General features: G+C 36.9%; 1 protein-coding gene across 5 annotated transcripts in view; it reads left to right on the forward strand.

Annotated features, from left to right (window-relative positions):
- The window catches only part of FER (FER tyrosine kinase), a 483097-nt gene that overhangs the window by 64663 nt on the left and 405506 nt on the right, over positions 1-12928 (forward strand). For all 5 annotated transcript variants that reach the window (XR_009354080.1, XM_059175617.1, XM_059175616.1 and 2 more), the window contains one exon: positions 11922-12095. Coding sequence is in view for 4 of the 5 variants with exons in the window: in XM_059175617.1 (XP_059031600.1) it covers positions 11922-12095 (174 nt within the window). In the remaining variant the exon portion in view is untranslated. The remainder of the gene's footprint in view (positions 1-11921; positions 12096-12928) is intronic.

A 12928-nucleotide genomic window follows, 5' to 3' on the forward strand; every position in this document is an offset into this window, starting at 1 on the left:
TTATAATAGTTTGTATTTCCTTGGTGTTAGTTGTGATCTCTCCTCTTTCATTCATGATTTTATTTATTTGGGTCCTTTCTCTTTTCTTTTTGATAAGTCGGGCCAGGGGTTTATCAATTTTATTAATTCTTTCAAAGAACCAGCTCCTAGTTTCGTTGATTTGTTCTATTGTTTTTTTGGTTTCTATTTCATTGACTTCTGCTCTGATCTTTATGATTTCTCTTCTCCTGCTGGGCTTAGGGTTTCTTTCTTGTTCTTTCTCCAGCTCCTTTAGGTGTAGGGTTAGGTTGTGTACCTGAGACCTTTCTTGTTTCTTGAGAAAGGCTTGTACCGCTATATATTTTCCTCTCAGGACTGCCTTTGTTGTGTCCCACAGATTTTGAACCGTTGTATTTTCATTATCATTTGTTTCCATGATTTTTTTCAATTCTTCTTTAATTTCCCGGTTGACCCATTCATTCTTTAGAAGGATACTGTTTAGTCTCCATGTATTTGGGTTCTTTCCAAACTTCCTTTTGTGGTTGAGTTCTAGCTTTAGAGCATTGTGGTCTGAAAATATGCAGGGAATGATCCCAATCTTTTGATACCGGTTGAGTCCTGATTTAGGACCGAGGATGTGATCTATTCTGGAGAATGTTCCATGTGCACTAGAGAAGAATGTGTATTCTGTTGCTTTGGGATGAAATATTCTGAATATATCTGTGATGTCCATCTGGTCCAGTGTGTCATTTAAGGCCTTTATTTCCTTGCTGATCTTTTGCTTGGATGACCTGTCCATTTCAGTGAGGGGAATATTAAAGTCCCCTACTATTATTGTATTGTTGTTTATGTGTTTCTTTGATTTTGTTATTAATTGGTTTATATAGTTGGCTGCTCCCACGTTGGGGGCATAGATATTTAAAATTGTTAAATCTTCTTGTTGGACAGACCCTTTGAGTATGATATAGTGTCCTTCCTCATCTCTTATTACAGTCTTTGGCTTAAAATCTAATTGATCTGATATAAGGATTGCCACTCCTGCTTTCTTCTGATGTCCATTAGCATGGTAAATTCTTTTCCACCCCCTCACTTTAAATCTGGAGGTGTCTTCGGGCTTAAAATGTGTTTCTTGGAGGCAACATATAGATGGGTTTTGTTTTTTTATCCATTCTGATACCCTGTGTCTTTTGACAGGGGCATTTAGCCCATTCACATTCAGGGTAACTATTGAGAGATATGAATTTAGTGCCATTGTATTGCCTGTAAGGTGACTGTTACTGTATATGGTCTCTGTTCCTTTCTGATCTACCACTTGTAGGCTCTCTCTTTGCTTAGAGGACCCCTTTCAATATTTCCTGTAGAGCTGGTTTGGTATTTGCAAATTCTTTCAGTTGTTGTTTGTCCTGGAAGCTTTTAATCTCTCCTTCTATTTTCAATGATAGCCTAGCTGGATATAGTATTCTTGGCTGCATGTTTTTCTCGTTTAGTGCTCTGAAAATATCATGCCAGCTCTTTCTGGCCTGCCAGGTCTCTGTGGATAAGTCAGCTGCCAATCTAATATTTTTACCATTGTATGTTACAGACTTCTTTTCCCGGGCTGCTTTCAGGATTTTCTCTTTGTCATTGAGACTTGTAAATTTTACTATTATGTGACGGGGTGTGGGCCTATTCTTATTTATTTTGAGGGGCATTCTCTGAACCTCCTGAATTTTGATGCTTGTTCCCTTTGCCATATTGGGGAAATTCTCCCCAATAATTCTCTCCAGTATACCTTCTGCTCCCCTCTCACTTTCTTCTTCTTCTGGAATCCCAATTATTCTAATGTTATTTCGTCTTATGGTGTCACTTATTTCTCGAATTCTCCCCTCGTGGTCCAGTAGCTGTTTGTCCCTCTTTTGATCAGCTTCTTTATTCTCTGTCATTTGGTCTTCTATATCACTAATTCTTTCTTCTGCCTCATTTATCCTAGCAGTGAGAGCCTCCATTTTTGATTGCACCTCATTAATAGCTTTTTTGATTTCAACTTGGTTAGATTTTAGTTCTTTTATTTTTCCAGAAAGGGCTTTTATATCTCTCGAGAGGGTTTCTCTAATATCTTCCATGCCTTTTTCGAGCCCGGCTAGAACCTTGAGAATTGTCATTCTGAACTCTAGATCTGACATATTACCGATGTCTGTATTGATTAGGTCCCTAGCCTTCGGTACTGCCTCTTGTTCTTTTTTTTGTGGTGAATTTTTACGTCTTGTCATTTTGTCCAGATAAGAGTAAATGAAGGGGCAAGTAAAATACTAAAAGGGTGGCAACAACCCCAGGAAAATATGCTTTAGCCAAATTAGAAGAGATCCAAAATCGTGAGTGGGGAGAAAGGGGATAAAAAGAGGTTCAAAAAGGAAGAAAGAAAAAAGAAAAAAAAAAAAAAAAAAGAAAAGAATTTTTTTAAAAAAAGAAAACACCTAAGAAAAATGTAAAAATATATATATATATATTAGATAAACTAGTAAAAAATCGTTAAAAAAGAAAAAGGTAACAGTTAAAAAAAAAAAAAATTTTACCCGAAGGCGAGAAAAAAAAAAAATGAAAAAGAAAAAATTAAATTAACTGCAAGACTAAAAAAAATCACAGGAAAAAAGCCATGAGTTCCGTGCTTGGCTTTCTCCTCCTCTGGAATTCTGCTGCTCTCCTTGGTATTGAAACCGCACTCCTTGGTAGGTGAACTTGGTCTCGGCTGGATTTCTTGTTGATCTTCTGGGGGAGGGGCCTGTTGTAGTGATTCTCAAGTGTCTTTGCCCCAGGCGGAATTACACCGCCCTTACCCGGGGCCGGGGTGAGTAATCCGCTCGGGTTTGCTTTCAGGAGCTTTTGTTCCCTGAGCGCTTTCCGTAGAGTTCCAGAGGACGGGAATACAAATGGCGGCCTCCTGGTCTCCGGCCCGGAGGAGCCGAGAGCCCAGGGCCCCACTCCTCAGTGCGCCCTCAGAGAACAGCGCCCAGTTACTCCCGTCTGCCTGACCTCCGGCCGCGCTCCGAGCTCACCGAGCCTGCGACCGGTTCAAGGTAACACGGATCTGCGAGCTTACTGTCGGCTCTGTCTCTGTAGCCGGCTTTCCCGTTCCAATACCCGCAAGCTCTGCGACACTCAGACACCCCCGATCCTTCTGTGACCCTGCGGGACCTGAGGCCACGCTGACCCCGCGTGGGCTTCGCCCCGGTTTAGCCTCTGGAGCGATGTCCCTCAGCGGAACAGACTTTTAAAAGTCCTGATTTTGTGCGCGGTTGCTCCGCCGCTTGCCGGGAGCCGGCCCCTCCCCCCGGGGTCTATCTTCCCGTCGCTTTGGATTCACTTCTCCGCCGGTCCTACCTTTCAGAAAGTGGTTGTTTTTCTGTTTCCAGAATTGCTGTTCTTCTTCTCTTCGATCTGCCGATGGATTTTCAGGTGTTTGCAATCTTTAGATAAGCTATCTAGCTGATCTCCGGCTAGCTGAAGCAGTCTCAGCTTGCTACTTCTCCGCCATCTTGACTCCTCCCCTCGAAAATAATCTTTTGATGCAGATGTCTTTAGGATCCCATACTTCTGTATCTTCTAGCATCATAGGTAGCACATTAAGAGATAGGCTTATATGACCTTGGCAGATTATTTAATTTCTCTCTTACCATTTATAAGATGAAGATATTGCCTCAGATTGTTGATGTGAGGGGTATGTAAGAGAAAGCCTGTGCACATAGAGGAAGCAGATATTAAAGAGAAGGAGCAGAGGATCATCTAGACAAGCAGGGTTAGACTCAATAGGGATGACGATAAGGGAGAAAGAATGGAGACCATCAACTCCTCCTCTTGGTTCTGTGTTACACAGTATGTGAGAGAAGAACACATCATTTATTGGAGAGAGCTTTAGAAAAAGAGAGGGTCCTAAGTATATAGGCTGGTTTATAACTTCTGGGAGCAAATGCTGAGTTTCAACTTTTTTCCCCAGAGGTTTATGGGAGGCGGGGTTTAAAAAATTCGATTGAGCTGTAACTGGAAGGATTGGTTGGATTTGGGCAGAAAAGGGAAGTCTGCTTTTAAAGAAATGTTAAGCTGAAAGAGGCAATCAAGGAGATTTGGGGGATATAGGAAGTAGAGAATAATACAGCAACTGCCTTAGAACTTGGATGGAGGTGAGAATGGGATGCAACATGGTGGAGAACAAACAGGCTTATCTCACTGAAGCTGGAGGGGAGTAGGTTAACATCTCCAGAAGCCTTAGGGTAATTTATTGTTTTCTTTAAAACACCCAAATCGGTTAGCCCATCATTAACAAAAATCTGCTAGAACTGGGTCAACAAAGTAATCTTCTGTGGACATGATTTATAAAACTCAAGTTGCTTATGAGGATAACAGTATAGAGGGAAGTAGCTAAGTAGTGAAAAATCGCGAGAACTGGAGGAGACTGCAGGGGTTTTTAACTCAGCAACTAACTTTTGGTAGGAGAAATTGCCAAGGTGATATGATATACTTCAGAAGGGCAAAGATAACTCTGGCCTGTCCCCTTTCTGGGTATTGTTCTTCCTTAGAAGAACAAGAATTGTGGCTTTGTAAGCCCAATAGCAAAAGCAAATGAGGGACATTGAATCCAGAAAAGCTGGAAGAAAAAGTAGCAGGAAAGAAAAGGTAATGTAGTTTCCTTCTGGGTCTGATCTGTGTTTAGATATCTAGATTTACTCTTTGTAATAGCAATAGTAATATTTTGGTAGCCATGTGATTTCTGGAAATGGCTATTTTCTGAGACTGGGCGATGAGTGAGCTAATGTGGCTCAGTATATATGGTGCCAGTCTTTGGAAAGGGCGATGAGTGAGCTAATGTGGCTCAGTATATATGGTGCCAGTCTTTGGAACCCAACTATTGACTTCAATTAATTGATTATTTTGATTTTATTTTATCTTAAAAATATTTATTTAATTTTTTTTGTTACCTAGTATTTATTGAGTATTTGTTTTGGTTATTGCATTAGTGTTTGATAACTAAGAATTTGTACTACTTGAAATAACAAGGGCTTAAAAGTTTCAACCCTTCCATTTTAGAAAGACCAATTAAATAGAGAGGCTGAAATTCCCCCTGCTATATGCCACAACATATACTATGCAGGGAAGGAGACTAGTGTATTCCTGCTTGATTTATGGGGGAAGAAATTGTAAATGTTGTAAGAAAAAAATAAGATATCCAGGAACTCATCAAATGAATTATAAAATTGACAGGGTTTGTATATTTAATCATCTTATTTTGTGAAAATTATTACACTGTCATTATGAAGTATTTGAATGTTCCTAAGCTATTTGCTTCAAATATAGTACTGATAGTGTAGTTTTCTTTTCATGCTTCTTGTGCTTAGATTCACTGAGCTTCTTGAATCTGTGGGTTTTTGGTTTTCATTGAGTTTTGAAACTTTTCAGGCATTATTTCTTCAAATACTTTTCCTATCCCTCCTCTGTCTCCTTGGTGTTTTCTAATCACACATATATTAGGTGTCTAAAAGGTGTTCTACAGCTCAGTGGTGTTCCATTTATTTATTTCTACATTCTTTTTTTCTCTTAGTTTCATTTTTGATAGTTTATATATATGTTTCATTGAGTTTTGTTAGGGAGTGCAGTTAAGTTACATGGAAAGAGCCTGATCCTTTGGATCTTGATTATAAGATTTGTTAGGTAGGGTCAGAGTAGCATCAACTCTGGGGCCAATGATTCCCCACTAACAGGGCTCTACCTAGTGCCCCATGAATTACGAGTTTTTCTGGGGTGGCTGGTGGAAACAGACGCTATTCCTAATCATATACAAACAGCGGAACTATTGTTCCCTGTTATCTTTTCAGCCATTTTTTCCCCTCCAGTTCATGTAGCTTCTTCATGGGCACTCTACTGAATATCAGAATAAGGTCACTGCGAATCTCCAGGTTTCTCACTGTGTCTCCATCCTCCTCTAGTCTGTGCCATGAACGCTAGCTGCCTGTTCTCAGACTCTCAGCTCTGACTTCTCAGCTCAGGGATTCTGCTCACATCCCCTTTGGTTTCTCCTCCTTTTGCTGCAGCCTCTCAAGTCATTAAGTCAGGGAAATTGTAGGACTCATCTTGTTTGTTTTCTTTCTTTCAGTGATCACATCATGTCCTTCATTGCCTGATATTCAGTATCTTGGAAACTGTTATTTCTTATATTTTGTCCATCTTTTTTTTCCTTCAGGTAGAAGCATAAATTTGTTTCTTGTTACACCACCTTGACTGATTTTATTTTAAAATATTTTCCTAATGGCATTTTATTTTTTCTTCTGGTAATGTATAATTAACATTTATGAAATCAGAGTATTTATTTAGAATTCAAGATAATTCAGATCAGGTGAGGCTTTGCATTATTATTAAAAGAAAAGAAAGAAACATACAGACAGTGTGAGGCCCAGAGTTTTATCTTTGGCCTTTTAATTTACCACCTGTAATGGCTGTGTCACTCCCCTGCTTGAAATTCTCTAATTGGACATTGTAATTAGCATAAAGTCCAACTTTTCACTCTGACATTTAAGTTTATGCATGTTTTGAACTTACACTCCGATTTTGTCTTTGCACGTCCCTTCGGAAAGACTTCCAGGCAGAAAACAGGCAATTTCAGGTCTTTTTCTTCTCTTTGGGATTCCAGTTCTTTGCTGCCTGTGGTGCTGTTACCTAATAACAGTTTCGTGTATTATGCTCAGTTTTCTTGTTGTTTTAGTGGGAAGATGAACTTGATTCCAGTTACTATGTCAAGGCTGGAAGAAGTGCCTTACTTTAATTATTCTTTTCTCTCCTCTTTCTAGCATTCTTCCTATCACAAAGGAATCATGGACAATGATTTCTGGTTTCCTTCAGCTCATTGCTGTGTATCTGCTAAGATGAATGGTTAATTTGTAAATTATAAACTACTAATACATATAAATACATTATTGAAACATAATACTAATACATACAAGTACTAATAACTGGTAGGATCTGTACTTCGAATTTCATACCTGTCTACTACTGTAGATTAAGATAACTTCTTATCTTAAAGTTAAGTGGATGCCTCAATGGAATAAAGTTCTTTCTGTGGAGTCAAATATTTAATTTAAAAAATTAACTTAGACTTTATTTCCCCAAAGTAAGCTAAACTATCAAGTTTTTACTTTCTTTATGGAAAAGCTGCTAGTATTTTCTATTATCTTTAACTGGCTATTGTTTTATATTTTCTCACACTATCAAGTAATGATTAACAAAGTAACTCATCTTGTGCTATTATTATTTTACTTTTTTAAAAAAGTTTTAAATTTAAATAATCTGTGTACCCCACATGGGGCTTGAACGCACAACCCTGAAATCCAAGAGTCACATGCTCCGCTGAGCCATCCAGGAAGGAGCCTCTATATTATTTTACTTTAGATATTATTTTGGCTTTTAGTGTGATGAATGTTTCCTGTTATGCATGAGAGCTGTGATTTAATTTCATGGAAGCATCTGTACTAAATTTAGAGTGATACATTCAAGGCCGGTGTTTCATATTTTAGTAGGCTCTATATTTGGAAGTGTTAGGTCACAGTGTATATATTTTGAACAGCTTGTGGATGGAATTTGAAATGAAACATGAATCTTTTTGGTTTTGATTAGTATTATTTGTTCTTTGCCTATGATTAATTTTTTCCAAAGTTAAACTTCAGATATTTTCATTTTTTAATAATTCTTATCTGGATCAGTGACTGACTACTGGTGATATCCCTTTATGGGGAACATTATTAACAGAATTATTATCCTTAAGCTGGATTTCGTATAATAAAGCACTTAGAATGCCTGCTAGTGGCCTATAGGATTTTATTACGCTACAAAGAATAATCTTCCCCCAATTTTTCTGATCAACAGATAATTTAATCTATGCACTGACCATTCCTGTGCCATAACCAAAGAGCCATATCTGCAAAATGCTCTGCTAGTTTTATCGCAAATGCTGAAGTACATCTTTACTTTTGTGTTTGTCAAGCAGCTGTTAATATTTTACTCTCTTCTTTATAACAAATATTCTAGCCACCTATCTAATTCAAGTTATATATCACCCACATTTTTTGCCCACTCACACATTCCTTTTAGGCAGGTTTCACGTTGCATTATGTCTACTCTTATCCCTTTCTTGTTTTGTCAGTTGAAGATAGGCCTGTTAATTTTCCTTCCCTGTCATAATTGGGATTACTACTACACTATCTAATTCTAGTTTTAAACAATGAAAAGCCTTCTAATGGCATATGGCGTATATTCAATTCATGGTTTTATTTTACATTTATGCCTCCCTCCCTCCCTTCCTTTCTTCTTTCAAAGAATATTGAGTAGCTATTGTTTTTTTTTTTTAAGATTTTATTTATTTATTTGACAGAGAGGGATCACAAGTAGGCAGAGAAGCAGGCAGAGAGAGAGGGAAGCAGGCTCCCTGCTGAGCAGAGAGCCCGACACAGGGCTCGATCCCAGGACCCTGAGATCATGACTCGAGACAAAGGCAGAGGCTTAACCCACTGAGCCACCCAGGCGCCCCTTGAGTAGCTATTGTTTAAGGCATCACAGTAAATACCTAAGTTAGTGCAGAAAGAGACATGGTGCTGTCCTAATGGAGCTTCCATTCTAGTTGGGGAGACAGAAAAAAACCAACAAGTATGCATACAGTTTAATAGTTGTTTTAAGTGCTGAGCAAGAATAGCAAGGATTAGATCTGCCTGAGATTTTGCTGCTTCCTCAAGGAAGAGAGGGATCTTGCCGTGTGAGGGAGAAGATGAGCCTTCAGGAAGAGTGAATGTTCAAGATGAGCCTTCAGGAAGAGTGAATGTTCAGGAAACTGAAGGAAAAACAATGGTTCTGGAATTTATTTAGCTGGGTAGAGAATGGCAAAACTATGAACTTGAAGGATGGACAGAGGATAGATGATCTGAGACAAATAGGTCTTTGAAAGAAATTTGGATTTTTCTTTAAATGAAAAGGAAAGGCAATGTAGGATTTTATGTTAGAGAATTATATTTTCTTTTTCTACTTTAAAGGCAGTGGGTTGGAGAGGAGCATGAGTAGAAGAATGGACACCAGTTTGGAGGTGTTCTAATAGCTTAAGCCAGGGTTAGTGATAACCTCCAGAATGGTTGGCAGTGGAGATGTAAAGAAGTGAGTGGATTTGTGGTAGACTTTGAAGGGAGAATCAGAAAGACTTGCTGATGGATTGTTGGGGAAGTGTGACCTGAACTTAAGAGGAGCAGAGACCTTTTTAGGAAGAGAATTAGTGGTATTAGTATTTTGGGATTGGGATAAAGCCAGGTTTTTGTTAAAGCTAGAATATAAAAGGAAAGTCCTGATAAGAAGTATAAGTAGTTTTCTAATAATAGAGCAGGACTTTTTGAGGGTATGGGATTCTTTGAGGGAGTATCCTGGATCAGATTAGGAAATATTGAGGGCAATATAAGGTTGATAATTAGGGTCATGATACATACCTTGGAAGGCTTGGACTTCCCACAGTGACTACAGTAAACAGGGCTTTTAGGCAGGATGAGATGTGCCCTTCTGGGAGGAGGAAGCCAAGACCGTATTAGTTGTGTCATCTTTAGTGTTAGCTTTCAAGAAGGCTTCTCTCCTAGGCTGCAAAGCCTCTAACGCAGAATTTCAAAAATTTGTTGCTACAAAGAACTTAGAGAATATTTATTTTTTGAAGATAGATAATGAAACACTGATTCCTCTCACTTTTTTCCCTTTTCTTTTCTTTCTTTCTTTCTTTTTTTTTTTTGGGGGGGGTAGCTTTAACATTCTGTATATGCTATAGAATGTTTTCCCAATGTTGTGTTTTTTAGTGGGATATATAAATATATATGTATAATATAAATATAAAATGAAAAAGACAAAGGTATAAGAGTTATTAGGACATTTAGTTTGTTTTTGATCCATGTTTATATAGTTTGTTTTTCACTGTTTTCATCTTGGTTAAATTTTATTTTTTAATTAATTAATTAATTATTTAAAGATTTTGTTTATTCATTTGAGAGAGAGCTAAAGAGAACACAAATGGAGTGGAGGGGTACAGAGGGAGGGAGAAGCAGGCTCCCAGCTGATCAGAGAGCCTGACTGTGGGCTGGATCCCAGGATCCCGTGATCATAACTGGAGCCAAAGGCAGATATTAGTGACTGAGCCATCCAGGTGCCCCTAAATTTTATATTTTAATGGTAGAGGTACATCAATTTTAAGTTGCTTTGTGCTATATGGAGTATATTATTAGTTAGATTTTTGAATTTCAAAGTAAGTATGATGATTCATAAGCCACATTTTATTCCATGTTTATAATAGCATTTCACAACTACAATGGCCCTTGTCCCTAAACAAATGTTAACTTTTAAAAAAGGTTAACTTTTAAAAAAAGGTATGTTGAAGTGTATCAAAAACAGATTATCAAGTTAGACCCTGGCGAGTTCTGACTGTGATTAAGAATTTGCTTCTTTTTGGCTATTATTTTGATTTGGGTGCTTATTCAGATTTTTAAAATTAACATATAATGTATTATTTGCCCTGGGGTACAGGTTTCTGAATCATCAGGCTTACACATTTCACAGCACTCACCATAGCACACACCCTCCCCAGTGTCCATAACCCAGCCACACAATCCCTAACCCTCTTCCCCACAGCAACCCTCAGTTTGTTTCCTGAGATTAAGTCTCTTATAGTTTGTCTCCCTTTCCATCCCATTTCATTTTTTATTACTAAAAATATAAATAAATAAATAAAAATAAAAATAAATATAAATATAAATAAATAAATAAAAAATAAATGCTCGTTTTTTCCTTCCCTATCCCTCATGGTCCCCAGCCCTGCCTCTCAAATCCCTCTTATCAGAGAGATCATATGATAATTGTCTTTCTCTGATTGATTTATTTCGCTCTACATAATACCCTCTAGTTGCATCTGCTTATTCAATTTTAATTTAGGATCCTTTTGGAACATTAACAATGAAGAATAATTCTGTTCATTCACAGAGCAAAAGTAATAGCATAGAAAATTATTCCTATCTTCAGTAAATGTCTGACATCATATCTTATCTATTTTTTTTTCTTATCTATTTTTTAATCTTTAACATGGATCTTACCTGACCATGGAAAATCTCGAATTGTTTCTCAATAGAATTTTGAAGGCCTATAGTGAAGGTATTCCTCAGTTACTTATTTTAGTATCTAGAAACTAGAATATCTAATAACAAATGACTTGTTCTTCTAGCAGTATCCATATGCCCGCTTGTCCCATACCCGACATTACATGTGTCTGCTTTAATGAAATATGTTGTGCTGGAAAAACCTTTGAGAGCTAATGGTATTTACTAAGATACGAGAATAGATAGAAATACAGGGATTACCAGTATTTAAGACATAAGCAGCAAAAGAGAAGCAGGTACAAATATTGAGAAGGGATTTTTAGGAAGAGGAGAAGACAAGTTGGTATGTGGGAACATGAGAAGCCATGCAAACTGAAAAAGAAGAGTTTCAGGAAGAAGTGAGTCAGCAGAATCAGATCAAATGCTAAGAATAAAGGTGATTAAATTTCTGTTGAATTTGACTGTTAGGGAATGGTGACCTTACTGAGGCAGTAGTATGGTGTGGCAGAAGCATATATCATGTGTTGACAAATAGACAAGAGTGGTAAAATGATGATTGCAAATGTGGACTCTCAAAGAGTCCAATATCTTTCATAGAATATTACATTGTCTCTGATTACTAAATTTTGAAGTATTTGTACTTGCAGTTGAAGATATTAAATATGAACCATTCATAGCTATTGCACAATTGCCAGAAACCTGGAATTTTATATTAATGTAATAATTTGTGTAAAACTAAATATCCTGAATACTTACAGCACAGTAAAATGGAAATCTTTAATACAGGTGCTAATTTTATTTCTTTATTTGTTTCAAAAGTCTTGGCTACTTATGATTCAGCAGACGGAACAGCTTAGTAGAATAATGAAGACACATGCAGAGGACCTAAATTCTGGACCCTTACACAGGCTCACCATGATGATCAAAGACAAACAGCAGGTGAAGAAAAGTTTTGTAGGTGTTCATCAGCAGATAGAGGCAGAGATGATCAAGGTTAGTCTTTCTACTCTGGAATTCTTTTGTTAATGTGATTTTCAAATTCACGAGATTATTTTACTTTGTTTGACTTTAAAAATTGTTTGTTCATCATTTTATGATGAGAAATAGGTTTTGGGGTCTCTAATAAGTACTATTTTATTCTTTTTGAATATAAAACACAATTGATTATAAAATATTCTGTTACTTTATGTTCTCTGAAAGAAAAAGAATGCTGCCAATTAAACTATAATGCAGTGCTTTCTTATCACTTAGAATTTATATTTTTTACTTACTGAAATAGCTCTTCTAGGTTTTATGATTTTTATTTTTACTCTGCATATAATAAAAAAGAAAATCTAGACAAAGTAAGATAGGATAATTTTAAAAATTTTCTTCCCGAGTTTGTCCCTTCTGGATAACTTCTTACAGTGTTTTTTTATTATAAAAATTTCGAATGTACAAAAGAAGAGAGAATAGTAAAACAGACTCCTATTGACTGATCCACTCACAGAGTCAAGTTTTTTTTTAATCTATATTCACATACTTTTTCTAATACACTGGATCATTTTAAAGAAAATTGCAGGTATCATTTTGTCCATAAATATTTTAGCATGTATTACTGAAATGAATACTCTTAAAAACAAAAACAAAAACTTAACCATATTATCATTAACCCACCTAAAAATAACAGTAATTCCTTTGGGTTATTAAATATCCTGACTGTGCTCAAATGATTGTTGTTTAAATGTTTTTTACAGTTGGTTCATTTGAATCATGACCCAAACATGGCTCATACATTGTTTTTGAGTAGTTTTCTTTTAATCTGTAGGTACCTCCCCTGAGGTACC

Source organism: Mustela lutreola, chromosome 5, assembly GCF_030435805.1.
Source record: "Mustela lutreola isolate mMusLut2 chromosome 5, mMusLut2.pri, whole genome shotgun sequence".
Taxonomy (NCBI): Eukaryota; Metazoa; Chordata; class Mammalia; order Carnivora; family Mustelidae; genus Mustela; species Mustela lutreola.